At 46.5% G+C, this 27,962-nt stretch overlaps 1 protein-coding gene across 2 annotated transcripts in view; it reads left to right on the top strand.

Moving 5' to 3' along the window:
- LOC139380603 (Rho guanine nucleotide exchange factor (GEF) 7a) overlaps positions 1-27,962 on the top strand; it is a 46,807-nt gene that overhangs the window by 598 nt on the left and 18,247 nt on the right. For both annotated transcript variants that reach the window (XM_071123432.1, XM_071123433.1), the window contains exons 2-11: positions 1,598-1,681; positions 6,021-6,105; positions 7,923-8,056; positions 10,117-10,318; positions 10,442-10,530; positions 20,538-20,632; positions 20,962-21,057; positions 21,290-21,412; positions 21,771-21,909; positions 22,141-22,200. In XM_071123432.1, coding sequence (XP_070979533.1) covers positions 1,598-1,681; positions 6,021-6,105; positions 7,923-8,056; positions 10,117-10,318; positions 10,442-10,530; positions 20,538-20,632; positions 20,962-21,057; positions 21,290-21,412; positions 21,771-21,909; positions 22,141-22,200 — 1,107 coding nt within the window. The remainder of the gene's footprint in view (positions 1-1,597; positions 1,682-6,020; positions 6,106-7,922; positions 8,057-10,116; positions 10,319-10,441; positions 10,531-20,537; positions 20,633-20,961; positions 21,058-21,289; positions 21,413-21,770; positions 21,910-22,140; positions 22,201-27,962) is intronic.

Consider the following 27,962-nt stretch of genomic DNA (forward strand, 5'->3'; position numbering starts at 1 on the left):
AAGAGATTCATTTGTAGGTCACGAGAGCGTAGGTTATTGTTCCTAAAAACAGCTACAAATGGTTGCACATATGTCAGTAGGCCTACACTCAAGCGTGTGATAGGTTTAAACAGACAGACAGACCAGACCGTTCGCTGTGGCAGATGCGAGTCACGACGATCTATTCTGTGCGCAATTATTAGCAGCCTTTGTATATTCTTAAACCAAGACAAACGACGAGACGCATTTTGTTGTTGTCAAACAAACTCTTAAATGTATGAGCTCTATGGTTTGGGAATTGTGTAGCCTATGGATTTTCGTTTTTTTCTGGAGACAGGCAACAGAAAAGGCCACATATAGCAGATGCAGATGCGTTGTGAGATTGGAATCCAAAGCGCATTACGCGGTAGTACGTGAATGCACAGGATCTATAGGCCTATAGCCTATGGTTTATATGTAGCCTATGTTTGACACATAATCCGGATCACCAGCTAGTGGGGATGTATGAGGGTATACCACAAGAGTGGGCCGCCATTGACCGCAAAATCTCACAGATAAGAGAGAGAGAGAGAGAGACCCTCTCCACATTTAAAGCAACAGTGCGGTATTTGTAATGTATGTCTGTCAACACCAAAATCCCCAGTTACTTTAGCCTTGTTATATATTGTGTACCCCAAATCCTGTGTGGTTTCAGACAGCTTGGGCGTTCCCTGGTGTTCTTAATCTTAAATGCCTCTCTGACAACAAACTGGCCTAGTGCTGGAAGAGAGATACACTTCCATCAATTTACAGGAGAACATCACCTATAGCCTAATCTAACCAGGGTTCTGACCAACCGTTGATTCTGTTCTTATGGTCTGATAGAGTAGGCTATTGAAATCTGCCCATGGTGACCACCTGTTGATGAGCTACTGGCCACAAGTAGAAAGGAGGAGAAAGCGTGATATCTCAGTGTTCTGTAGTCTAAGAAAATACCGAACAGTAGCACGTCTTCCCTCTAGGAAAAATGAAGTTAGTATTTTATTATGCTATATATCCTATTATATTCTAACTGCATGGGCTAGACTGATAGGCTACAGGTCATTTAACTGGTAATTACTCTGGTATAGTATCTATATGTCCAATGTGTATATATTGTTGTATATCTCACGGGCAGTTCATGTAGCCTATGGTTATAGACTGGTAATAAAAGGTGTGTCGTCAGATCTCTCCTTCTAGATTCAGAGGCCGTGTTACACCCATTCACATTGGCATTGTACTTAGTGTCACATATTTATTTATTTCCCACCCGTTCTTTGATATTGTTTCTGTTTTGATCAATTTTATCCATCCCGCCTCTATGTTCAGAGGAGTTGCTAGCGTCCCCCCCCTCAATGCTGCTGTGTTGTTTCTCACAGCTCCCATTCGCCAACGTCATTTCCCTCAATCCAATGCCTACTTCCCTGCTAGAGAATCGGTGGCTGTATTGTAGAAGCAAGCCAAGGAGAGGGAATGCTGGCTTCTACTCTGAATCAAAACGCGCATAATACTTTAGACTGCTTCCAAGTAGCTAGGCTATGGGGGAAAAAATCATTTTGATCGAAATTCGTGTTTCTCATAGGCATTTTTGTTATCCCAGATCTACCAAGAACCGAAGAACGACGGCGAGTGCTTGAGCAACATAAAGGAGTTTCTCAAAGGCTGCACTTCGTTTCGCGTAGAGGTAAGTTCTCCATAAAATAACCCCACAAACACTCCAAACATGCATCCAACAATAAGAAAGATAAAGAAACTACGTAAAATCTTACACATTTCCAATGTGACACAATAAACAATGGGGCCACGAAGTGGACGGAGGGATAGGCCTACTGGCAGTGGGAGGAGGCTGGACTCCGAGCCGAGAACAATCACCCATCGCCGGGTGTGAGGCTGCCTTGTTTGTCGCCTGCACTGAAAATGGCACATCCACAATCGCAACATTGTAACAGTCACGCTGCAATTATTTGGTGCAGTCGTTTAAAACTGTAACAATATCTTGTAGGCTCCAAGTGCAGATAGCTAGTTAATGTATACACTTTGTTAAACGGCCTGGCCCAGGTTATCAGACGGATGCTTTTCCATTATGTAAGTCGTCGTCTTTCTTCGCTAGCCTACGTGCATGACGTTGCGCTTGTGTCCCCCATTCCAGATTTGGAAACACCAGCTAGTTATCCAGATACCCGCAAGCGAGAATTAGGCTACACTTGGTCAATGAATCCACCCAGAGTTGTCAGAAGGTGTAGTCTTCTTTTTATTGGGATGTTTTGGTATTTTCTCATACAGCAGCAGCCAATGCTGTCTGTGTCAACTGTTATATCAAAGACTTTGACAATAATTTTTATTTTTAATTTATTTCACCTTTATTTAACCAGGTAGGCTAGTTGAGAACAAGTTCTCATTTGCAACTGCAACCTGGCCAAGATAAAGCGTAGCAATTCGACACATACAACGACACAGAGTTACACATGGAATAAACAAAGCATACAGTCAATAATACAGTAGAACAAAAGAAAACGAAAAGTCTATATACAGTGAGTGCAAATGAGGCAAGGAAATAAATAGGCCATGGTGGCGAAGTAATTACAATATAGCAATTAAACACTGGAATGGTAGATCAGCAGAAGATTAATGTGCAGGTAGAGATACTGGGGTGCAAAGGAGCTAAATAAATAACAGTATGGGGATGAGGTAGGTAGATAGATGGGCTGTTTACAGATGGGCTAAGTACAGGTGCAGTGATCTGTAAAATGCTCTGACAGCTGGTGCTTTAAGCTAGTGAGGAAGATGTGAGTCTCCAGCTTCAGAGATTTTTGCAATTCGTTCCAGTCATGGGCAGCAGAGAACTGGAAGGAAAGACGACCAAAGGAGCTATTGGCTTTGGGGGTGACCAGTGAGATGTACCTGCTGGAGCGCGTGCTACGAATAATAATAATAATGAATACGAATAATGATTAGGGTGAACAGTCAGATTCTAGATCTGTGGTTAGAGGGCAATGGCTATCACACACAGACACACACACAGACACGCAGAGAGAGAGAGAGTTTGGTACTGTGTCAGTGCATAGAGGAGTCATTGAACCCACCCAGTCTGGACAATACAGCTCACTGTTCGATCTTCACTATTGACTTTCCTCACAGAGTCTGCAGGAGAGAAGGAGATGGGAGAGAAATAGAGACAGAGAGAGAGAGAGAGAGAGAGAGAGAGAGGGAGGGCACTGTAGAATAAAGTGGTCTGAATATGATTTTGTTAATGGCTTACTTGTGCTTGGTGTTGAATGTTGAACACACAGCCTTCTCTTCTTGGATAAGAATTTAATAAATCAAATCAAATGTTGTTTGTCACATGCTTAGTAAACAACAAGTGTAGACTAAAAGTTAAATTCTTTCTTTTGGGCCCTTCCCAACAATGCAGAGAGAAAAAAATAGAAAACGAATAACACAAGGAATAAATACACAATGATTAACCATCACTTGGCCATATAGACAGGGTACCAGTACCTACTAGTGCTGAGTAGGTATTATTGATTTGAAAAAGCCTTTATTTGAATAGGCATATCACCGACGCATTATGACAACACTTATGTTGAGACAGAATAACATTGTAATAGAGATGCTAAACATCTCGACCAGCCTGGTCCGGGGGACCCAAAGTGGTGCACCGTTTTGTTTTTGCCCTAGCACCATGACGCTATTCATCAAAGGCTTGATGAGTTGCTTAGTTGAATCAGGTGTCTGGGAGCTGGAGCAAAAACTCAAATGTGTACCCGTTTGGATCCCCAGGACCAGGCTTGGAAAACACTGGTGTAGTAAATTCATGTTTGAGTTTGGACTGATTCCAATCTCTGCGACGTGGACTGCTCGTCTCCCTCTCTCCGAGTCATGGGGTGTTTTTGGGATAACTAAGCTTCCCAGGTGTGCAGATAGACAGACCTTGAAATCCTCACAGCAGCCCTCCATGCCCCTCATACCGTAAACCTGTTTCCCTATAAGCTGCTTTAGGGAGGACAGGAGAGGAGAGCGAGCCGTGTGTTTGTGTAACATACAGGGAGCTGGATTATAACAGTGTACGACATGGCCAGACATCATAGACCCTCTCCAGACCCCAAATTACTGCTGGCTCATAGAACAGCTAGCTGCATTGGGCAGGAGATTAGGGGTGTGTGTGTGTGCGTGTGTACGTACCCACATGTTGGTCTGCCAGCACTTTTTAAGCCCCGACCTGCTTCTGATGTGTGTGTTTGGCAGATGATTGTATACTGTTTGGTATGTGTGCGTGTTTATGTTGTTTTCTTGGGATTATTCTATGGGCAATTCCACAGTAACAGTGATGCTAAGACTCAGATTTGTCACTTTAGAATGTATGCCAAACAAAAAACACTGATTGCTAAACAAACCACACAACTATGCACAATGACTACTTTTAACAATTTCCACAGAAACCCTTTCAAAAACACATTTACATGACGAACAGTGCCGAGGCAATATTTGTTAACAGAATGACCAGCAGCACAAACTGTCATTCTGTTACCAAACTTTGCATCTTCACTCTTCTTCAAGTAAATGTGTTTTTTCTTGTTGTCTTCAGACTGTTTGGAGCCATGTCACACACTCTGTGCAGCATTTAGCTGACCCTTCACCGCTGTGACCCGAAGAGTTTCCACACTCCTTGTAGCCATCAATCCAGTTTAGATTACTTTTGAAATGCACCCTTCCTCCCTCCATTGGAGTGGCCACTGATCTGATATTCTGGATAAGATAAAGCCATATAGAGGCACTCCTGATTTCACCTACTGCATCTATCATATCAGGGCTGGGGTGGAAGGGCCACAGTGAAACCAGTCCTTGTACGCTCAGCTCTGGTTAAGCCCTAATGATTGAAACATTGTGTCAATAAACCACATTGGAGCAAATTGTGAGGTGTGTCACTTTCATGTTTTTCTGCACATATTATTTGACATCCAAAACCTTCACACAATCATTAAATGGTTGTATGTAATATGTCCCTCTATGGGACTGCAACTTTGGAAATAGCACAGTGCAGGCCATGCGCGCGCGCGCACACACACACACACACACACACACACACACACACACACACACACACACATATATTATCTCAGGGCATAGACTGTCTGGAATCAGAGCGGAAGATAAAAGGGAGCCACATCTCAGTCACTCCCCCTCAGTGGTCCGACAATAACCACTGCACAGAGAGGGAGAGATGGATGGGGGGGAGGGAGGGGAGGAGGGAGAGAGGGGGGAGGGAGAGATGTAGGGAGGGGGAGGGAGAGATAGAAGGGGAGGGAGGGAGAGATGGAGATTGAGAGATGGAGGGGGAGGGAGGGAGAGATGGATGGAGAGAGGGGGGAGGGAGAGGTGGAGATTGAGAGATGGAGGGGGAGGGAGGGAGAGATAGAAGGGTGGGGAGGGGGAGATGGAGAGAATGAAACGACATTAATCCACCCCACAAGCACATTAACTCCAAACGATCGACTCCAGTCAACTACCTCTTCTTGTGCTGCACAGGACATTTTTGCTCATCTGATGTTTTCCACAACCCACTTGGTTTACAGTAGTTTGTGAAGCTGTCTGTATGCTACTGTGCTAGTGAAAATGAGTTGTATTGATTGGCAGTGGCTGGCATTGTGATGACCCAGCTCCAGTGCTGTCCAATTGACTAGTGATTTTTTTCCCCCCATGACTTTTTGGCATGTCTCCACGTATTCTAGTTTTGGCACTAACACAGTGTCACACACAGGAATGATGTGCATACATGCAAGCACACACACTTGCACACAAACGCACACCAGTGGCGGCTGGTGGGAGGAGCTAAAGGAGGACAGGCTCAATGTAATAGCTGGAATGGAATAAATGGAACGGTATCAAACACATGGAAACCACATATTTGACTCCGTCCCATGAATTCCATTCCAGCATTATAATGAGCCCGTCCTCCTACAGATCCTCTCACCAGCCTCCACTGATACACACACACTGACCCGTCTTTTTCTCGTCTCCCACAGCTGTTTGAGCCCAGTGATCTGCTCCTAGGACTGAACTTCTCAAAGATACTCAGCAGTCTGGTGGCTCTCAACAAAGTGACTGCAGGTTAGTAGAAAGTGTGTGTTTGTGTGCATGTGCGCAGCCCATGTGAGTATGTGTGTTCAGTATAACTATTCTATTGTGTGTATAAATACAGTGTATTGTGTGTGTGTGTGTATATGCAGTGTATTGTGCGTGTGTGTATAAATACAGTGTATTGTGTGTGTGTATAAATACAGTGTATTGTGTGTGTGTATAAATACAGTGTATTGTGTGTGTGTGTATATACAGTGTATTGTGTGTGTGTGTGTGTGTGTATATACAGTGTATTGTGTGTGTGTGTATATACAGTGTATTGTGTGTGTGTGTGTATATACAGTGTATTGTGTGTGTGTATAAAACAGTGTATTGTGTGTGTATAAATACAGTGTATTGTGTGTGTGTGTGTGTGTGTGTATAAACAGTGCTTTCAGAAAGTATTCAGACCCCTTGACTTTTCCACATTTTGTTACATTACAGCCTTATTCTAAAATGGATTACATTATTCCCCCCCCCCATCAATCTACACACAATACCCTATAATGACAAAGCAAAAACAGTTTTTTAGATTTTTTTGCAAATTAAAAATAATCATAATAATGAAATCGTATTTACATAAGTATTCAGACCCTTTACTCAGTACTTTGTTGAAGCACCTTTGGCAGCGATTACAGCCTCGAGTCTTCTTGGGTATGACGCTACAAGCTTGGCATACCTGTATTTGGGGAGTTTCTCCCATTCTTCTCTGCATATCCTCTTAAGCTCAAGTCGGAGGTCCGCAGTGCTCTGGAGCAGGTTTTCATCAAGTATCTCTCTGTACTTTGCTTCCGTTCATCTTTCCCTCGATCCTGACTGGTCTCCCAAGTTCCTGCCACTGAAAAACATCCCCACAGCATGATGCTGCCAACACCATGCTTCACCATAGTGATGGTGCCAGGTTTCCTCCAGACATGATGCTTGGCATTCAGGCCATTCTTGGTTTCATCAGACCAGAAAATCTTGTTTCTCATTTCTGAGTCCTTTAGGTGCCTTTTGGCAAACTCAAAGCAGGCTGTCATTTGCCTTTTACTGAGGAGGGGCTTCCGTCTGGCCACTCTACCATAAAGGCTTGATTGGTGGAGTGCTGCAGAGATGGTTGTCCTTCTGGAAGGTTCTCCCATCTCCACAGAGGAACTCTGGAGTTCTGTCAGAGTGATCATCGGATTCTTGGTCACCTTCCTGACCAAGGCCCTTCTCCACCGATTGCTCAGTTTGGCCGGGCGGGCCAGCTCTTGGAAGAGTCTTGGTGGTTCCAAATTTCTTCCATTTAAGAATGATGGAGGCCAGTGTGTTCTTGGCGACCTTCAATGCTGCATAATTTTTTCTGTGCCTTGACACAATCCTGTCTCTGAGCTCTATGAACAATTCCTTCGACCGTATGACTTGGTTTTTGCTCTGACATGCACTGTCAATTGTGGGACCTTATATAGACAGGTGTGTGCCTTTCCAAATCATGTCCAATCAATTGAATTTACCACAGGTTGGCTCCAATCAAGTTGTAGAAAGATCTCAAGGATGATCAATGGAAACAGGATGCGCCTGAACTCAATTGAGAGTCTCATAGCAAAGGGTCTGAATACTTATGTAAATAAGGTATTTTTGTTTTTATTTGTAATAAATTAGCAAAAATGTCAAAAACCCTGTTTTTGCTTTGTCGTTATGGGGTATTGTGTGTAGATTGATTAGGAAAACCTTTTATTTAATCAATTTTAGAATAAGGCTAGAACATAACAACATTTTGGAAAAAGTCAAAGGGTCTGAATACTTTCCGAATGCTATGTAACTGCTCTATTCTTTATCTGTAGATATTGGAGTGGGCAGTGACAGTGTCTGTGCCCGTCACTCGTCAGCCTATCGGATCAAGTCGTTTGAGTCTCTGGCCTCCCAGTCATCACTGGGTCGATCCTCCAAGCTGCTTCAGAACCAGTTCCGCAGCCTGGTGAGAAACACGTAGATACACACAAAGCAGCCTCAGTGCTGAAGCACAACTTCTGAAATGTCTGTATCTCCAAGTGCATCTATGTCTAGCCCCCTCTCTACCCCCCCTCTCTACCCCCCCTCTCTACCCCCCCTCTCTACCTCCCCTCTCTACCCCCCCCTCTTTACCCCCCCTCTCTACCTCCCCTCTCTACCCCCCCTCTCTACCTCCCCTCTCTACCCCCCCCTCTTTACCCCCCCTCTCTACCTCCCCTCTCTACCCCCCCCTCTTTACCCCCCCTCTCTACCTCCCCTCTCTACCCCCCCTCTCTACCCCCCTCTCTTCTTCCCCCTCTCTTCCTCCCCCTCTCTCTACCTCCCCTCTCTACCCCCCCTCTCTACCTCCCCTCTCTACCCCCCCTCTCTACCCCCCTCTCTTCTTCCCCCTCTCTTCCTCCCCCTCTCTACCTCCCCCTCTCTACCTCCCCCTCTCTACCCCCCTCTACCTCCCCCTCTCTACCCTCCCTCTCTTCCTCCCCCTCTCTACCCCCCTCTCTACCCTCCCTCTCTTTACCCCCCCTCTCTACCCCCCTTTCTACCTCCCCCTCTCTACCCCCCCTCTCTACCCCTCGTTCTACCTCCCCCTCTCTACCCCCCCTCTCTTCTTCCCCCTATCTACCTCCCCCTCTCTTCCTCCCCCTCTCTCCCTCCCCACCTCCCCCACTCTTCCTCCCCCTCTCTACCCCCCCTCTCTACCTCCCCCTCTCTACCTCCCCCTCTCTACCTACCTACCTACCTACCTACCTACCTACCTACCTACCTCCCCTTCTCTACCTCTCTACCTCCCCTTCTCTACCTCCCCCTCTCTACCTCCCTACTTCCCCCTCTCTACCGCCCTATCTCCCTACCTACCTCCCCCCTCTCTACCTCTCTACCTCCTTACCTCCCCTTCTCTACCTCTCTACCTCCCCTTCTCTACCTCTCTACCTCCCTACCTCCCCTTCTCTACCTACCTACCTACCTACCTACCTCCCTACCTACCTCCCCTTCTCTACCTACCTACCTCCCTACCTACCTCCTACTTCCCCCCTCTCTACCTCCCTACCTCCCCCTCTCTACCTACCTCCCCCCTCTCTATCTCTCTACCCCCCATTCTCCCCTTCTCTACCTACCTACCTCCCCCATCTCTACCTCTCTACCTCCCTACCTCCGCTTCTCTACCTACCTACCTACCTACCTACCTACCTACCTACCAACTCCCCTTCTCTACCTACCTACCCCCCTCCCCCCTCCCTACCTCCCCCTCTGTACCGCCCTTCTTGCCCTTCTCTACCGCTCTCCTCACCTCTCTACCTCCCCTTCTCTACCTCCCTTCTCTACCTCCCTTCTCTACCTCCCTTCTGTACCTCTACCTCCCTACCTCCCCCTCTGTACCACCCTCCTCCCCTTCTCTACATCCCCTTCTCTACCTCCCTTCCTCCCCTTCTCTACCTCCCGTCTCTACCTCCCTACCCTTCTCTACCTACCTCCCTACCTCCCCCTCTGTACCACCCTCCTCCCCTTCTCTACATCCCCTTCTCTACCTCCCTTCCTCCCCTTCTCTACCTCCCCTCTCTACCTCCCCTACCTCCCTACCTTTACCTACCTCCCTCTCTCTGCCTCCCTACCTCCCTCTCTATGCCTCCCTACCTCCCTCTCTCTGCCTCCCTACCTCTCTCTCTGCCTCCCTACCTCCCTCTCTCTACCTCCCCTTCTCTACCTCCCCTTCTCTACCTCCCCTTCTCTACCTCCCCTCTGTACCTCCCTTCTCTACCTCCCTTCCTCCCCTTCTCTACCTCCCGTCTCTACCTCCCTACCTCCCCTTCTCTACCTACCTCCCTACCTACCTCCCCCCTCTCTACCTCCCTCTCTCTACCACCCTCCTCACCTCTCTACCTCCCCTTCTCTACCTCCCCTCTCTACCTCCCCTACCTCCCTACCTTTACCTACCTCCCTCTCTCTACCTACCTACCTACCTTCCCCTCTCTACTGCCCTACCTCCCCCTCTCTACCTCCCTCCTCACCTCTCTACCTCTCCTATAGGACATGCCTGAGGGCAGCGGGACGCAGCTATTGGTCAAGGCTCGCTTCAACTTTGAACAAACCAATGAGGACGAGCTGTCCTTCAACAAGGGGGATGTCATCAATGTGACACGCCAGGAGGAGGGCGGCTGGTGGGAGGGGAACTTCAACGGCAAGACCGGCTGGTTCCCTAGCAACTATGTCCGTGAGATCAAAGGCTGTGGTAGGTATCCCTTATTATTCTTGCTACTGGACATCTTATAACCCAGAAATATCAGAAAGGACGTGAAGGAAAAGGATAGTGTCTGATGGAGAGAAATAACTCATTTCTCCCTCTCCCTCTGAGACAAACAAGTGTCCCCCAAATCTGGGACCCTCAAGAGCCCCCCAAAAGGCGTTGACACTACGGCCATTAGCAAGACCTACTACAACCTGGTAAGACCTGGTCATCCAACTTACTTCTCTCACTGTCTGTCTCTCTCTCTCCCTTTCTCTGTCTGTCTCTCTCTCCCTTTCTCTGGCTCTTTCTCTCTCTCCCTTTCTCTGTCTGTCTGTCTCTCTCTCCCTTTCTCTGTCTGTCTCTCTCTCTCCCTTTCTCTGTCTGTCCGTCTCTCTCTCCCTTTCTCTGTCTGTCTCTCTCTCTCCCTTTCTCTGGCTCTTTCTCTCTCTCCCTTTCTCTGTCTGTCTCTTTCTCTCCCTTTCTCTGGCTCTTTCTCTCTCTCCCTTTCTCTGTCTGTCTCTCTCTCCCTTTCTCTGTCTGTCTCTCTCTCCCTTTCTCTGTCTGTCTCTTTCTCCCTTTCTCTGGCTCTTTCTCTCTCTCCCTTTCTCTGTCTGTCTCTCTCTCTCCCTTTCTCTGTCTGTCTCTCTCTCCCTTTCTCTGTCTGTCTGTCTCTTTCTCTCCCTTTCTCTGGCTCTTTCTCTCTCTCCCTTTCTCTGTCTGTCTCTTTCTCTCCCTTTCTCTGGCTCTTTCTCTCTCCCTTTCTCTGTCTGTCTCTCTCTCCCTTTCTCTGTCTGTCTCTCTCTCCCTTTCTCTGTCTGTCTCTTTCTCCCTTTCTCTGGCTCTTTCTCTCTCTCCCTTTCTCTGGCTCTGTCTCTCTCTCCCTTTCTCTGTCTGTCTCTCTCTCCCTTTCTCTGTCTGTCTCGCTCTCCCTTTCTCTGTCTGTCTGTCTCTCTCTCCCTTTCTCTGTCTGTCTGTCTCTCCCTTTCTCTGTCTGTCTCTCTCTCCCTTTCTCTGTCTGTCTCTCTCTCCCTTTCTCTGTCTGTCTGTCTCTTTCTCTCCCTGTCTGTCTGTCTCTCTCTCCCTTTCTCTGTCTGTCTGTCTCTCTCTCCCTTTCTCTGTCTGTCTCTCTCTCTCCCTTTCTCTGGCTCTTTCTCTCTCCCTTTCTCTGTCTGTCTCTCTCTCTCCCTTTCTCTGGCTCTTTCTCTCTCCCTTTCTCTGTCTGTCTCTCTCTCTCCCTTTCTCTGGCTCTTTCTCTCTCCCTTTCTCTGTCTGTCTCTCTCTCTCCCTTTCTCTGGCTCTTTCTCTCTCCCTTTCTCTGTCTGTCTGTCTCTCTCTCCCTTTCTCTGGCTCTTTCTCTCTCTCTCTCTCTTTCTGTTTGTGTGTCTCTCAATACTGCTGTAACTATCCTGAATAAAAGAAAACTGTCTTTTTAAAGCTTGACATTACTCTTAATGCTGTAGGCCTGAGGTGCCCTGGCCGCTCCAGATAGCTTGACCTAGTTCTGTGTGTGTGTTGTGTTCCTGACATTTGAATGTATCTCAGTGCTCTGGTTTACTGAGAAGAGAGAACAAGTAAATACGTGCTATACTAGAGGGAGAGAGAAAGAAAAAGACAGAGGGAGAGACACACCCCCATTACCGGCTCAGACAGGGCCTCCTGGACCTCCCCAGGAATCTCTCAAGTAGCCTAAGAGATGTTAGTTTTGTTTGTTGCCAGGAGCCACAGGTCACCCAGCCTTAGTAAACCCGCTGCCATCAGTCACTTCTGCAGGGAGGCTGATTGAACCGATCTCAAAAGGAGGGCTGGATTGTGGAAGATAGGCTTCTCCCACAGCCCAGGTTCCGCACCCCCTTCTTGTGTGGGCCTCAGCAGCTGCCAGGCCTTCAGCAACGCAGAGTAAACATCAGAGACCTGCTGTACTCAGCTCTCCTCAGCAGCGCGGGTGCTGGTTCTCTCCAGCCGGCATCAGTATAGTACAGCAGTCTCTGCACCGCCTTTAGTAGGAATGCAGCCACCCTGCTCTCCAGTTCCACCAGGTCCTGGCCTCCTTCGTGGACGGAAATGTACGTCATCTGAATTTTTTTCAACATGGCCGTCCTCAGCTAGTGAAAAAAATCCACCAGCTTGCATTGCAAGTCTGCGACCAGACCGGCAGGGGGATTGAGGACAGACAGTTTATGCCACAGGGAGGATGCCGCCAGGTTGTTGATTATCAGCACCCTCCCTCTATATGACACTTGGGACAGGAGCCACCTCCACCTGGCCAGTCTTGACACCACTGCCCGTGACAGTGCCTCCCAGTTCTTCCTTACCCACCTCTCCGAGCCCAGATAGACCCCCAAAATGTTAAGCCCTTCACAACCCCACTGCAAACCCCCTGGAAGCAGAGGGGGGGGGGGGCTATCCCTCCATGCCCCACATAAGAGCTTTGCTCTTGCCCCAGTTCACCTTAGCTGACGAAGCTCCCTTGTACACCTTCAGAATAGTCTATAGTGCCTGCATATCCTGCCCATCCCTGATCATCACAGAAACATCATCTGCATACACCGACACTGCAATGCCTGTCACCACACCCATGCCTGTCCAGCACACTCCCTGCAGTCTCCTGCGTAGCAGGCCCCAAAAAGTCTAAATGGCTTGTGTATATAACTGCCCCGATAGAGGGCATCCTTGTCTAATGCCCCGTCTCACCCAGACTGGCCTACTGAGCCCCCCTCCCACCTTGACCATACATGATGCCCCAGCATACAACATCTTCACACAAGCCAAAAACCTTTCCCCAAATCCAAACACAGACATCACATTAAACAGATGCCTTCTCTTGATCTTAGGAGACCAGTTCAAAGTTCACATTAGAACCTCGACAAGTCCAACATGTCCCTGATTACGAACAAGTTGTCCGTGATTGAGCATCCCGGTACACAATTTGTCTGGTCCTTGTGTACTATAAAGTCCAGATGGGACTTCAGTCCGTCAGCGAGGACCTTGGCAAATATCTTGTAGTCTGCACAGAGCAATGCCACAGACCTCCAGTTCTTAAGTTCACACAAGTCAGAGCCGCCCGACGGCAGCTCATCGGCAACTCTCCTACCACTCACGCAACACGCAAAATAAGTCCAGTCCAATTATTCCCCAGGTGCACGGCCGGGGGACATCTGTTTTACGACCTCTGCTAGTTCATGGTGCAACAGGGGAATGTCCATTTCATCCCTCTGTGTCAGAGAGAGCTTAGGGAGTTCTGCAAACAAAACCTGAGCTCACATAGGATCACACAGTTCTGCCCTATACAACTCTACAGTCTGATCACACATCTCCCCCACCACAGAGGTCACCCGCCCATCAGACAGCCATAGACAATGCATACCCTTGGCTTCACCGCTCTGACTTTCCAAACCAAAGAAGAAGGAGCTGGGGCATCCATCTCCTTGAGCATGGAGAACCTAGCTCTTACAAGTGTTCCCTTTGCTTTAACCTGGAAAAAACTGCCCAGGTCCCTACGTAATTCAGCTGAATTAGCCTGGAGGCCTACATTGCCTTGCCCCACCAGCTCTACCTCCACTTCACTGATACTGCACTCTAGTTCCCCCAATACTCTCCTAGCTTCTAAGGATGAGAGAGCTGAATACTGTTGACAGAAAAGCCAAATGTGGACTTTCCCCACATTCCACCATTGACTCAGAGACCCATACTCCTCTCTTTGCTGCCCCCACCTTTCCCCCAAAATCTGGAAACCTGAGCAAAAAGTGCCATTTTGTAAGAGCTTTACATTAAACTTCCAATAGAATGCCTGCCGAGGCCCTGGTGAAATAGACAACCGAGCCATGGTTATGTGGTGATCCGAAAAACCCACCGGGAGAACAGTAGCGCCAAACAGTCTATTGCTCTGATTCTTGGATGTAAAAGAGATCTAGTCTGGCTGCACTCACCCTAGCCCCAAAGACTTTCACCTATGCATACTGTATTGTGTTGGGATGTCTAGTTCTCCAAACATCCACTCGGTCAAACTGCTTAATTATGTCCTTTAACACCCCCCACTGAGCTTGAATCAGGCTCCTCCCCATTTCTATCTTTCGTAAAATACATCGTACAGTTCCAGTCCCCGCTGACCATCGGCGTCTCCTCAGGTAGCGAACCTGTGAGAGTTCCTGTCTGAGACACCTAAACTGATGCTCCCTGTGCCTACATGGCGCCTACATGTTTCTAAGGACAAAACACCTGTTGTTAATTTCTGCTTTTACTAAAAGCAGTCTACTCCTACACACCTCCTTTGAGGAGCACATTTTTACGTCCAGACCCGGTGCAAAAAGGACTGCCACCCCTGCACTAACATTTGTTCCATGGCTTAGCACACTTTCCCCTTTCCACCGGAGCCCCCAAACGACTTCATTCACCACAACACAATGCGTCTCCTGCAGAAACAACACATGTACCTTTTTTGGTTTTACATACACTACCTTTCAAAAGTTTGGGGTCACTTAGAAATGTCCTTGTTTTTGAAAGAAAAGCACATTTTTTGCACATTTAAAATAATATCAAATTGATCAGAAATATAGTGTAGACATTGTTAATGTTGAAAATGACTATTGTTGGAAACCGCAGATTTTTTAAATGGAATATCTACATAGGCGTACTGAGGCCCATTATACGCAACCATCACTCCTGTGTTCCAATGGCACGATGTGTTAGCTAATCCAAGTTCATCATTTTAAAAGGCTAATTGATCATTAGAAAACCCTTTTGCAATTATGTTAGCACAGCTGAAAACTGTTGACCCACCTCCTCAACCTAAAACATTTCCTGGGTGAGAGAACATCATGCCTCTCGTTTTTCATAGCTTGTTGTACTGGTTTAACAAACTTTCCCGGATCGCAATAAAAAGCTTCAAGATGAACGTTTTTCCATTTAAACTCATTCAGGAACCTTGACAGTTCCCTCACTGTGTACTTTGACCACTCTGTCTGACTGGCTGTCAGCTCTGGACCCATTGAGGAGGAGACTGAAAATAAAGCCTCCTCATCGTCCTCTTCCACAGACTCACATTCCTCCTCCTCATCTCCCATCCTGACCACCTGCCCTTTCTCTCTAGTCAGGGCCTCCCCCAGCACGAGGCAAAGGATCCTTAGTGCCTTTTCCCCTCCCACCTCCTTTCTTCTCCCCCTTCTTCATAACCTGACTAGACCCAGCCTCATCTACACCACCATCCATAACCTGACTAGACCCAGCCTCATCTACACCACCATCCATAACCTGACTAGACCCAGCCTCATCTACACCACCATTCATAACCTGACTAGACCCAGTCTCATCTACACCACCATCCATAACATGACTAGACCCAGCCTCATCTACACCACCATTCATAACCTGACTAGACCCAGTCTCATCTACACCACCATCCATAACATGACTAGACCCAGCCTCATCTACACCACCATCCATAACCTGACTAGACCCAGCCTCATCTATACCACCACCTATAACATGACTAGACCCAGCCTCATCTACACCACCATCCATAACCTGACTAGACCCAGCCTCATCTACACCACCATCCATAACCTGACTAGACCCAGCCTCATCTACACCACCATCCATAACCTGACTAGACCCAGTCTCATCTACACCACCATCCATAACCTGACTAGACCCAGCCTCATCTATACCACCACTTATAACATGACTAGACCCAGCCTCTTCTATACCACCATCCATAACCTGACTAGACCCAGTCTCATCTACACCACCATCCATAACATGACTAGACCCAGCCTCATCTACACCACCATTCATAACCTGACTAGACCCAGCCTCATCTATACCACCACTTATAACATGACTAGACCCAGCCTCTTCTATACCACCATCCATAACCTGACTAGACCCAGCCTCATCTACACCACCATTCATAACCTGACTAGACCCAGCCTCATCTACACCACCATTCATAACCTGACTAGACCCAGCCTCATCTATACCACCACTTATAACATGACTAGACCCAGTCTCATCTACACCACCATCCATAACCTGACTAGACCCAGCCTCATCTATACCACCATCCATTACCTGACTAGACCCAGTCTCATCTACACCACCATCCATAACCTGACTAGACCCAGCCTCATCTATACCACCATCCATTACCTGACTAGACCCAGTCTCATCTACACCACCATCCATAACCTGACTAGACCCAGTCTCATCTACACCACCATTCATAACCTGACTAGACCCAGTCTCATCTACACCACCATCCATAACCTGACTAGACCCAGTCTCATCTACACCTCCATCCATAACATGACTAGACCCAGCCTCATCTATACCACCACTTATAACATGACTAGACCCAGTCTCATCTACACCACCATTCATAACCTGACTAGACCCAGTCTCATCTACACCACCATCCATAACCTGACTAGACCCAGTCTCATCTACACCACCATTCATAACCTGACTAGACCCAGTCTCATCTACACCACCATTCATAACCTGACTAGACCCAGCCTCATCTACACCTCCATCCATAACCTGACTAGACCCAGTCTCATCTACACCACCATCCATAACCTGACTAGACCCAGTCTCATCTACACCACCATTCATAACCTGACTAGACCCAGTCTCATCTACACCTCCATCCATAACCTGACTAGACCCAGTCTCATCTACACCACCATCCATAACCTGACTAGACCCAGTCTCATCTACACCACCATTCATAACCTGACTAGACCCAGCCTCATCTATACCACCATCCATTACCTGACTAGACCCAGTCTCATCTACACCACCATCCATAACCTGACTAGACCCAGTCTCATCTACACCACCATCCATAACCTGACTAGACCCAGTCTCATCTACACCACCATCCATAACCTGACTAGACCCAGTCTCATCTACACCACCATTCATAACCTGACTAGACCCAGTCTCATCTACACCTCCATCCATAACCTGACTAGACCCAGTCTCATCTACACCACCATCCATAACCTGACTAGACCCAGTCTCATCTACACCACCATTCATAACCTGACTAGACCCAGCCTCATCTACACCTCCATCCATAACCTGACTAGACCCAGTCTCATCTACACCTCCATCCATTACCTGACTAGACCCAGCCTCATCTACACCACCATCCATAACCTGACTAGACCCAGTCTCATCTACACCACCATTCATAACCTGACTAGACCCAGTCTCATCTACACCACCATTCATAACCTGACTAGACCCAGTCTCATCTACACCTCCATCCATTACCTGACTAGACCCAGCCTCATCTACACCACCATCCATAACCTGACTAGACCCAGTCTCATCTACACCACCATCCATAACCTGACTAGACCCAGCCTCATCTACACCACCATCCATAACCTGACTAGACCCAGTCTCATCTACACCACCATTCATAACCTGACTAGACCCAGTCTCATCTACACCTCCATCCATTACCTGACTAGACCCAGCCTCATCTACACCACCATCCATAACCTGACTAGACCCAGTCTCATCTACACCACCATCCATAACCTGACTAGACCCAGTCTCATCTACACCACCATTCATAACCTGACTAGACCCAGTCTCATCTACACCTCCATCCATAACCTGACTAGACCCAGTCTCATCTACACCACCATCCATAACCTGACTAGACCCAGTCTCATCTACACCACCATTCATAACCTGACTAGACCCAGCCTCATCTATACCACCATCCATTACCTGACTAGACCCAGTCTCATCTACACCACCATCCATAACCTGACTAGACCCAGTCTCATCTACACCACCATCCATAACCTGACTAGACCCAGTCTCATCTACACCACCATCCATAACCTGACTAGACCCAGTCTCATCTACACCACCATTCATAACCTGACTAGACCCAGTCTCATCTACACCTCCATCCATAACCTGACTAGACCCAGTCTCATCTACACCACCATCCATAACCTGACTAGACCCAGTCTCATCTACACCACCATTCATAACCTGACTAGACCCAGCCTCATCTACACCTCCATCCATAACCTGACTAGACCCAGTCTCATCTACACCTCCATCCATTACCTGACTAGACCCAGCCTCATCTACACCACCATCCATAACCTGACTAGACCCAGTCTCATCTACACCACCATTCATAACCTGACTAGACCCAGTCTCATCTACACCACCATTCATAACCTGACTAGACCCAGTCTCATCTACACCTCCATCCATTACCTGACTAGACCCAGCCTCATCTACACCACCATCCATAACCTGACTAGACCCAGTCTCATCTACACCACCATTCATAACCTGACTAGACCCAGTCTCATCTACACCTCCATCCATAACCTGACTAGACCCAGTCTCATCTACACCTCCATCCATTACCTGACTAGACCCAGTCTCATCTACACCTCCTTCCATAACCTGACTAGACCCAGTCTCATCTACACCACCATTCATAACCTGACTAGACCCAGTCTTATCTACACCTCCATCCATAACCTGACTAGACCCAGCCTCATCTACACCACCATCCATTATCTGACTAGACCCAGTCTCATCTACACCTCCATCCATAACCTGACTAGACCCAGCCTCATCTACACCACCATCCATAACATGACTAGACCCAGCCTCATCTACACCACCATTCATAACCTGACTAGACCCAGTCTCATCTACACCTCCATCCATAACCTGACTAGACCCAGCCTCATCTACACCACCATCCATAACCTGACTAGACCCAGCCTCATCTACACCACCATCCATAACCTGACTAGACCCAGCCTCATCTACACCACCATCCATAACCTGACTAGACCCAGCCTCATCTACACCACCATTCATAACCTGACTAGACCCAGTCTCATCTACACCACCATCCATAACCTGACTAGACCCAGTCTCATCTATACCACCATCCATAACCTGACTAGACCCAGTCTCATCTATACCACCATCCATAACCTGACTAGACCCAGCCTCATCTACACCACCATCCATAACCTGACTAGACCCAGCCTCATCTACACCACCATCCATAACCTGACTAGACCCAGCCTCATCTACACCACCATTCATAACCTGACTAGACCCAGTCTCATCTACACCACCATCCATAACCTGACTAGACCCAGTCTCATCTATACCACCATCCATAACCTGACTAGACCCAGTCTCATCTACACCTCCATCCATAACCTGACTAGACCCAGCCTCATCTACACCACCATCCATAACATGACTAGACCCAGCCTCATCTACACCACCATCCATAACCTGACTAGACCCAGCCTCATCTACACCACCATCCATAACCTGACTAGACCCAGCCTCATCTACACCACCATCCATAACCTGACTAGACCCAGCCTCATCTATACCACCATCCATAACCTGACTAGACCCAGCCTCATCTACACCACCATCCATAACCTGACTAGACCCAGCCTCATCTACACCTCCATCCATAACCTGACTAGACCCAGCCTCATCTACACCTCCATCCATAACCTGACTAGACCCAGCCTCATCTACACCACCATCCATAACCTGACTAGACCCAGTCTCATCTACACCACCATTCATAACCTGACTAGACCCAGCCTCATCTACACCTCCATCCATAACCTGACTAGACCCAGCCTCATCTACACCTCCATCCATAACCTGACTAGACCCAGCCTCATCTACACCACCATTCATAACCTGACTAGACCCAGTCTCATCTACACCATCATCCATAACCTGACTAGACCCAGCCTCATCTACACCTCCATCCATAACCTGACTAGACCCAGCCTCATCTACACCACCATCCATAACCTGACTAGACCCAGCCTCATCTACACCACCATCCATAACCTGACTAGACCCAGTCTCATCTACACCACCATTCATAACCTGACTAGACCCAGCCTCATCTACACCACCATCCATAACCTGACTAGACCCAGTCTCATCTACACCACCATCCATAACCTGACTAGACCCAGTCTCATCTACACCTCCATCCATAACCTGACTAGACCCAGCCTCATCTACACCATCATTCAGGGGTCAGAGGGAGTGAAAGTGTTAAGAGTTACAAATATATGAAATTACAACTTGAACCATAGAGTGATACTCCTCAATAACCAACAAGAATGTTGAAAAACTCTCCCTCACACACTCTCTCACCATCTCTCTCTTTCCCCAGGTGCTGCAGAACATTCTAGAAACAGAGACAGAATATTCCAAGGACCTCCAGAGCCTTCTGACCAACTACCTGCGATCACTCCAGAGCACAGAGAAGTAAGCTCCACTCATTGTACTGTTGTAAACCCTCCGTCTGTCTGTCGGTCATACTGTCTGTCTGTGTCTGTCTGTCTGTCTGTCTGTCTGTCTGTCTGTCTGTCTGTCTGTCGGTCGTACTGTTTGTATGATTACACACTGTATGGCCACTGATTGGATCTACTAGACGCATTCCAAAACTCATGCTCTCTCTCTCCTCTCTCTTTCTCTCTCCCACCCCCCTTTCTTCTCTTCTCCTCTCCCTCCTCCTCCACCTCTCCTTCTCTTTTCTTCCCCTCTCCCTCTCTCCTCCCTCCTCTCCTCTTCTCCTCCCTCCTCCCCCTCTCCAGACTGAGCAGTACAGATGTGTACCTGATCCTGGGGAACCTGGAGGATATCAACACCTTCCAGCAGATGCTCGTCCAATCACTGGAGGAGTGCACCAAGTAAGTCCCGCCCCTCACATACTTTCCACCAATCAGCACACAGGGATCAGAGAAAGTGCTTGTCACTGCTGTTCTAATCCAATTAGATATGTCCTGCTACTACTTGGGTTATTTCACAACAGTTTTACGTCGAGGTAAATAAAGGGTATAGGAACATCTATGCGTTGGCTTTGGTAATACAGCGATCCTTGATTTCACTCAGCCTGTGTGTTTTTCCCCCCAACATGTGCAGACTTCCAGAGAGCCAGCAGAGGGTAGGGGGTTTCTTCATGAACCTGATGCCCCAGATGAAGGCTCTCTACGTGGGTTACTGCTCCAATCACCCCTCGGCAGTCAACGTGCTCACCCAGCACAGGTAAACATAGACCCAATACAGCATGAACCCGATGTTCTAGCATTCTTACTGTACAACAATTATTTATAATTTTACACAGGCAAGTAGTGTAAAGACTATATATTTAGACTTGACAATTTAATACTCCTCTCTCTCTCTCTCTCGCTCTTGCTCTCTCTCTCTCTCTCTCTTGCTCTCTCTTGCTCTCTCTCTCTCCCTCTCTCTTGCTCTCGCTCTCTCTCTTGCTCTCTTTCTCTCTCTCTCTCTCTCTCTCTCTCTCTCTCTCTCTTGCTCTCTCTCTCTCTCTCTCTTGCTCTCGCTCTCTTTCTCTCTCTCTTGCTCTCGCTCTTGCTCTCTTTCTCTTGCTCTCTCTCTCCAGTGAGGAGCTGGGGGAATTTATGGAGGGGAAGGGAGCCAGTAGTCCAGGTATCCTGACCCTGACCACAGGTCTCAGTAAACCCTTCATGAGGCTGGACAAATACCCTACACTAACGAAGGAACTGGAGAGACACATGGAGGTAGGGCTGTGTGTGTGTGTGCCACATACAGGTGTGTGTTTGTAAGATGCTGGGTGTGTATGAGTGTGTTTGTGTGTGTGTTTGTCACGTGCAGGCATGTGTGTAAGAGTGTCCTCATTCACTGATGATGTATGTGTGCATGTCTTATGTGTAAGAGGATGTTGTCAATCACTGATAGTGGTGTGTGTGTGTGTACAGCTGTATAAAGGCTCTCTGCTGTGCTCCCTGTAGGAGAGTCACCCCGACTGGCCAGACATCCAGAAGTGTATGACAACGTTCAAGAGCCTCTCGGTGAGTCACACCCACACACATATCGCCCCTTGTTTCCATGGTTACCTAATTAGCAGTGCATGCTGTGCGTCAAGCTGTGAGGTGTGTGTGTGAGTCATGAGTCGACGTGTTATGGTATACTTAAATATATGAGCATGCATCACTTGCACACACATGATCATTTAGTAATTATAAGCACTTCATGGCAAAAAGTATGTGGACACCTGCTCGTCAGACATCTCATTCCAAAGTCATGGGCATTCATATGGAGTTGGTCCCCACTTTGCTGCTCCTGAGTAGCGCAGCGGTCTAAGGCACTGCATCTCAGTGCTAGAGTCCTCACTACAGACCCTGTTTTGATTCCAGGCTGTATCACAATCCGTCCGTGATTGGGAGTCCCATAGGGCGGCGCACAATTAGCCCAGCGTCGTCCGGGTTAGGGTTTGGCCGGGGTAGGCCGTCATTGTAAATAAGAATTTGTTCTTAACTGACTTGCCTAGTTAAATAAAGGTAAAATAAAGATAAAATAAAATCAGAAAAAATAGAAACATCCCTTTTTCAGGACCCTGTCTTTCAAAGATAATTTGTAAAAATCCAAATAACTTCACAGATCTTCATTGGAAAGGGTTTAAATACTGTTTCCCATGCTTGTTCAATGAACCATAAACAATTAATGAACATGCACCTGTGGAACGGTCGTTAAGACACTAACAGCTTACAGACGGTATGCAATTAAGGTCACAGCTATAAAAACTTAAGACACTAAAGAGGCCTTTCTACTGACTCTGGAAAAACACCAAAATAAATATGCCCAGGGTCCCTGCTCATCTGCGTGACCGTGCCTTAGGCATGCTGCAAGGAGGCATGAGGACTGCATATGTGGACAGGGCAATAAATTGCAATGTCCATACTGAGACGCCTAAGACGGCGCTAAAGGGAGACAGGACGGGCAGCTGATTGTCCTCGCAGTGGCAGACCACGTGTAACAACACCTGCACAGGATCGGTACATCTGAACATCACACCTGCGGGACAGGTACAGGATTACACCGAGGCCTGTACACTGGAGCAGGATCGATTTGGAGGTGGAGGGTCTGTCATGGTCTGGGGCAGTGTGTCACAGCATCATCGGACTGTGCTTGTTGTAATTGCAGGCAATCTCAACGTTGTGCGTTACAGGGAAGACATCCTCCTCTTCCTGCAGGCTCATCCTGACTTGACCCTGCAGCATGACAATGCCACCAGCCATACTGCTCATTCTGTGCGTTATTTTCTGCAAGGCAGGAATGTCTTGGGATCTCCATCCCATTGAGCACGTCTGGGACCTGTTGGATCAGAGGGTGAGGGCTAGGGCCATTACCCCCAGAAATGTCCAGGAACTTGCAGGTGCCTTGGTGGAAGAGTGGGGTAACATCTCACAGCAAGAACTGGCAAATCTGGTGCAGTCCATGAGGAGGAGATGCAGTACTTAATGCAGCTGGTGGCCACACCACACTGTTACTTTGGATTTTGACCCCCTCTTTGTTCAGGGACACATTATTCAATTTCTGTTAGTCACATGTCTGGAACTTGTTCAGTTTGTCTCAGTTGTTGAATCTTGCTATGTTCATACACATATTTACACATGTTCCGGTGGGGTGCCCCCACCCAGGCAGTGGCAGTGCTGGCAACACTAGCTGCAGTAACCCATGGGGAGAGGGTCACACTCGGACATTCAGAGAGGGGGTATATTATTGTGACCCTGGTGCCACAAAATCAAAAGTCTGACTGCATGGAGATGCTTGGGAATATGGTCAATACGGGTGACCGTATTGTGGGTGTTTCAGGGAAAAGGTGTACATTTGACCTCCATCATCTAGGATGTGACAATAATAAAATCTCTCAATTTCTGCCCATTTTTTGGCGTGTCTTGCAGGCCTTCTCATGCAGCTGCAACTGTAAGTGCATTTGTAAATCAAGACCTTTCTTGAGTTGGGCTCTAGGATGGTGCAACTGTTGAGAATGTGAGTTTATGGTTGTGTGATGGGAAAGGGTTGAGTGTGTGTGGGTGTATGTGTGTATCCCACAACTGTTGCAAAGGAGTAAAATATGTTAGGGACAATAGAGGATGATCCCCAGCTATATATAATACAAATCGAGGTGAGGGCGATGGAAAGGCATTTGGCAGTTGATCTACTTCAATTCGGTAAATGGCACTGTGTGCTCTTTTCGAAGGATGGATCCCAGTCTGTTCAGGGCTATGGGATACGGGGTGTCGAGGGTGGTCTCCTGGGCATTGGGATTGTGAGGGCTTTTAGTGGGTGGAATAGTGGGGACCAATTGGAGGTTTACTTAGTAGCATTGTGAATATCATGGTACAGCTATATAGACACTCAATCATCATGTTACTTTTTAATGGTACGTTTACAAACATATATTTTGATAAATATAATTGAAAGTTGAGTCTCATTATGGTAAGTGGTGAAATAAGTATAGCCAGTTACAATTTTAATGGCCTAGCAGATAATAAGAAAAGACAATCAGTATTTACCTGGCTAAAAGAGAAGGAATATAATATATATTGTTTACAGGAAACTCATTCAACAATTTGATGAAGTTTTGTGGAAAAAGAACTGGGGGGGGTGAAATATATTTCTCCCATGGGGAAAGAAATTCAAAAGGGGTGATGGTTTTAATTAACAGTAATTCTGATCCAAATGTGCAAATTGTCCAAACAGATCCTCAAGGTAGATGGATTATTTTAAATATGTTATTGGACAATAAACAGATACGGCTTATTAACCTATACGGTCCGAATAATGATGATCCAAGCTTCTTTGAAAATATATATAAGAATTTATCAACTCTATAAGCAACACTAGACTCTATTATTATGGTGGGAGATTTTAATACGGTCTTAACTTCTTGCTCCTACAAGAGACGTCTGCGTCTCAAGTAGGCACCTGGAAATGCAAATGCGCTACGCTAAATGCCTAATGTACTCGTTAAAACTCAAACGTTCATTAAAATATACATGTAGGGTATTGAATTAAAGCTACACTCGTTGTGAATCTAGCCAACAAGTCAGATTTTTAAAATGCTTTTCGGCGAAAGCATGAGAAGCTATTATCTGATAGCATGCACCCCCCAAAATACCAGCACGACACGTAAACAACAGATTTTGCGGTAGCCGGCGCTACCCAAAACGCAGAAATAAAATATAAAACATTCATTACCTTTGATGATATTCTTTGTTGGCACTCCTATATGTCCCATAAACATCACAAATTGGTCTTTTTCCCGATTAAATCCGTCCATGAATGCCCAAAATATCCATTTGTATGGCCTGTCTGCATCACGAAAAAAGCTCTCTTCCAACACGCAACGTCATGTTTAAAAATGATATAAGTTGCCTATATTCTCTGACAAAAAACTTCAACCTACTTTTATAACCCAACTTTAGGTATTTGTAAACGTTAATAAGCGATCAAATTGATCACTGGGCGATCTGTATTCAATAGCAGCTACAAAAGAAAACAGTGTCCATTTTTCAATCTTCCAAAATCGATTGAGGTAGGCTGGATGGAATCAAGGATCTATTCGTAACGTCTCAATGGATTTTTGTCAATGAAAATGACGTTTTTGGCGACATCGTGTAGAAGCTGTAGGAATTGCATCCGTCTCCATATTAAATTTGGTTTCCTTTAAATAATCCATGAAAGGGGCGCATGGATACTTTTTTCAGATTTCAGTGAGCAGTTTTTCTTGCGCTTTTCGATGAAACACACGCTCTGTTATAGTCACAGCCGTGATTTAACCAGTTTTAGAAACTTCAGAGTGTTTTCTATCCACACATACTAATCATATGCATATACTATATTCCTGGCATGAGTAGCAGGACGCTGAAAAGTTGCGCGATTTTTAACAGAATGTTCGAAAAAGGAGGGGGTAGGATAAAGAGGTATACCTTTATGGACCGGAAAGGAAATCACACTACAAACTATCACCCTCGGGCACTTAAGGAAATCATGAATGTCATGGATATATTGGAATTAGTGGATATATGGAGACTTAAATACCCTGACCTAGTGAGATATACATGGCGGAGGCTTAATCAAGCTAGTCGTCTTGACTACTTTCTTATGTCATTCTCTCTGGCACCAAAAGTTTAAAAAGTATTGATAGGGGACAGAATGTGGTCCGATAATCACATAATTGGCATATATATTACTCTTACAGAATTTCCACGTGGGCGAGGATATTGGAAATGTAATCAAAGCCTACTAGATGATCAATTGTTTAGAACTAGGACAGAAAAATGTATAGCTGACTTTTTCAGACATACGTAGATCCCCTTATTGTATGGGACACTTTTAACCAGCGGAACCCCTCGCCAACAGCCAATGAAATTGCAGGGCGCCAAATACAAATCAACAGAAATCTCATAAATCACATTTCTCAAACATACAAGTATTAGGCACCATTTAAAGATACAATTCTCGTTAATCCTGCCACAGTGCCTGATTTCAAAAAGGCTTTACAGTGAAAGCTCCACAAACGATTATGTTAGGTCACCACCAAGTCACAGAAAAACCCAGCCATTTTTCCAGCCAAAGAGAGGAGTCACAAAAAGCACAAATAGAGATAAAATTAATCACTAACCTTTGATGATCGTCATCAGATGACACTCATAGGACTTCATGTTACACAATACATGTATGTTTTGTTCGATAAAGTGCATTTTTATATCCAAAAATCTCATTTTACATTGGTGTGTTATGTTCAGTAGTTCAAAAAAATGCTGTGGTTTTGCAGAGAGCCACATCAATTCACAGAAATACTCATTATAAATGTAGATGAAAATTCAAGTGTTATGCATGGAACCTTAATGCAACAGCTGTGTCAGATTTTTTAAAAACTTTACGGAAAAAGCATAATCTGAGTACGACACTCAGAGCCCAAACCAACCAAAATAAATATCCGCTGTGTTGCGCAGTCAACATTAGTCAGAAATAGCATTATAAATATTCACTTACCTTTGATGATCTTCATCAGAATGCACTCCCAGGAATCCCAGTTCCACAAACAATTTTGATTTGTTTGATAATGTCCATCATTTATGTCCAAATAGCTTATTTTGTTAGGGTGTTTGGTAAACAAATCCAAACGCGCGTTCAGGTCCAGTCGGACGTTGGACGAAAAGTTCAAAAAGTAATATTACAGGTCGTAGAAACTTGTCAAACTAAGTATAGAATCAAACTTTAGGATGTTTTTATCATAAATGTTCAATAATGTTCCAAGTTCTTCCACACCGATCTTGACAAACCGTATGGACCTCGCTTTGTGCACGGGGGGCATTGTCATGCTGAAACAGGAACGGGCCTTCTCCAAACTGTTGACACAAAGTTGGAAGCACAGAATCGTTTAGAATGTCGTATGCTGTAGCGTTAACATTTCCCTTCATTGGAACTAAGGAGCCTAGCCTGAACCATGAAAAACAACCCCAGAACATTATTCCTCCTCCACCAAACTTTACAGTTGGCACTATGCATTCGGGCAGGTAGCGTTCTCCTGGCATCCGCTAAACACATATTTGTCTGTCAGACTGCCAGATGGTGAAGCGTAATTCATCCCTCCAGAGAATGTGTTTCCATTGCTTCAGAGTCCAATCGTGGCGAGCTTTACACCACTCCAGCCAATGCGTGGCATTGCGCATGGTGATCTTAGGCTTGTGTGCAGCTGCTTGGCCATGAAAACCCATTTAATGAAGCTCCTGATGAACAGTTATTGTGCTGATGTTGCTTC

This window comes from Oncorhynchus clarkii, chromosome 22 (assembly GCF_045791955.1).
Source record: "Oncorhynchus clarkii lewisi isolate Uvic-CL-2024 chromosome 22, UVic_Ocla_1.0, whole genome shotgun sequence".
In the NCBI taxonomy this organism is placed as follows: Eukaryota; Metazoa; Chordata; class Actinopteri; order Salmoniformes; family Salmonidae; genus Oncorhynchus; species Oncorhynchus clarkii.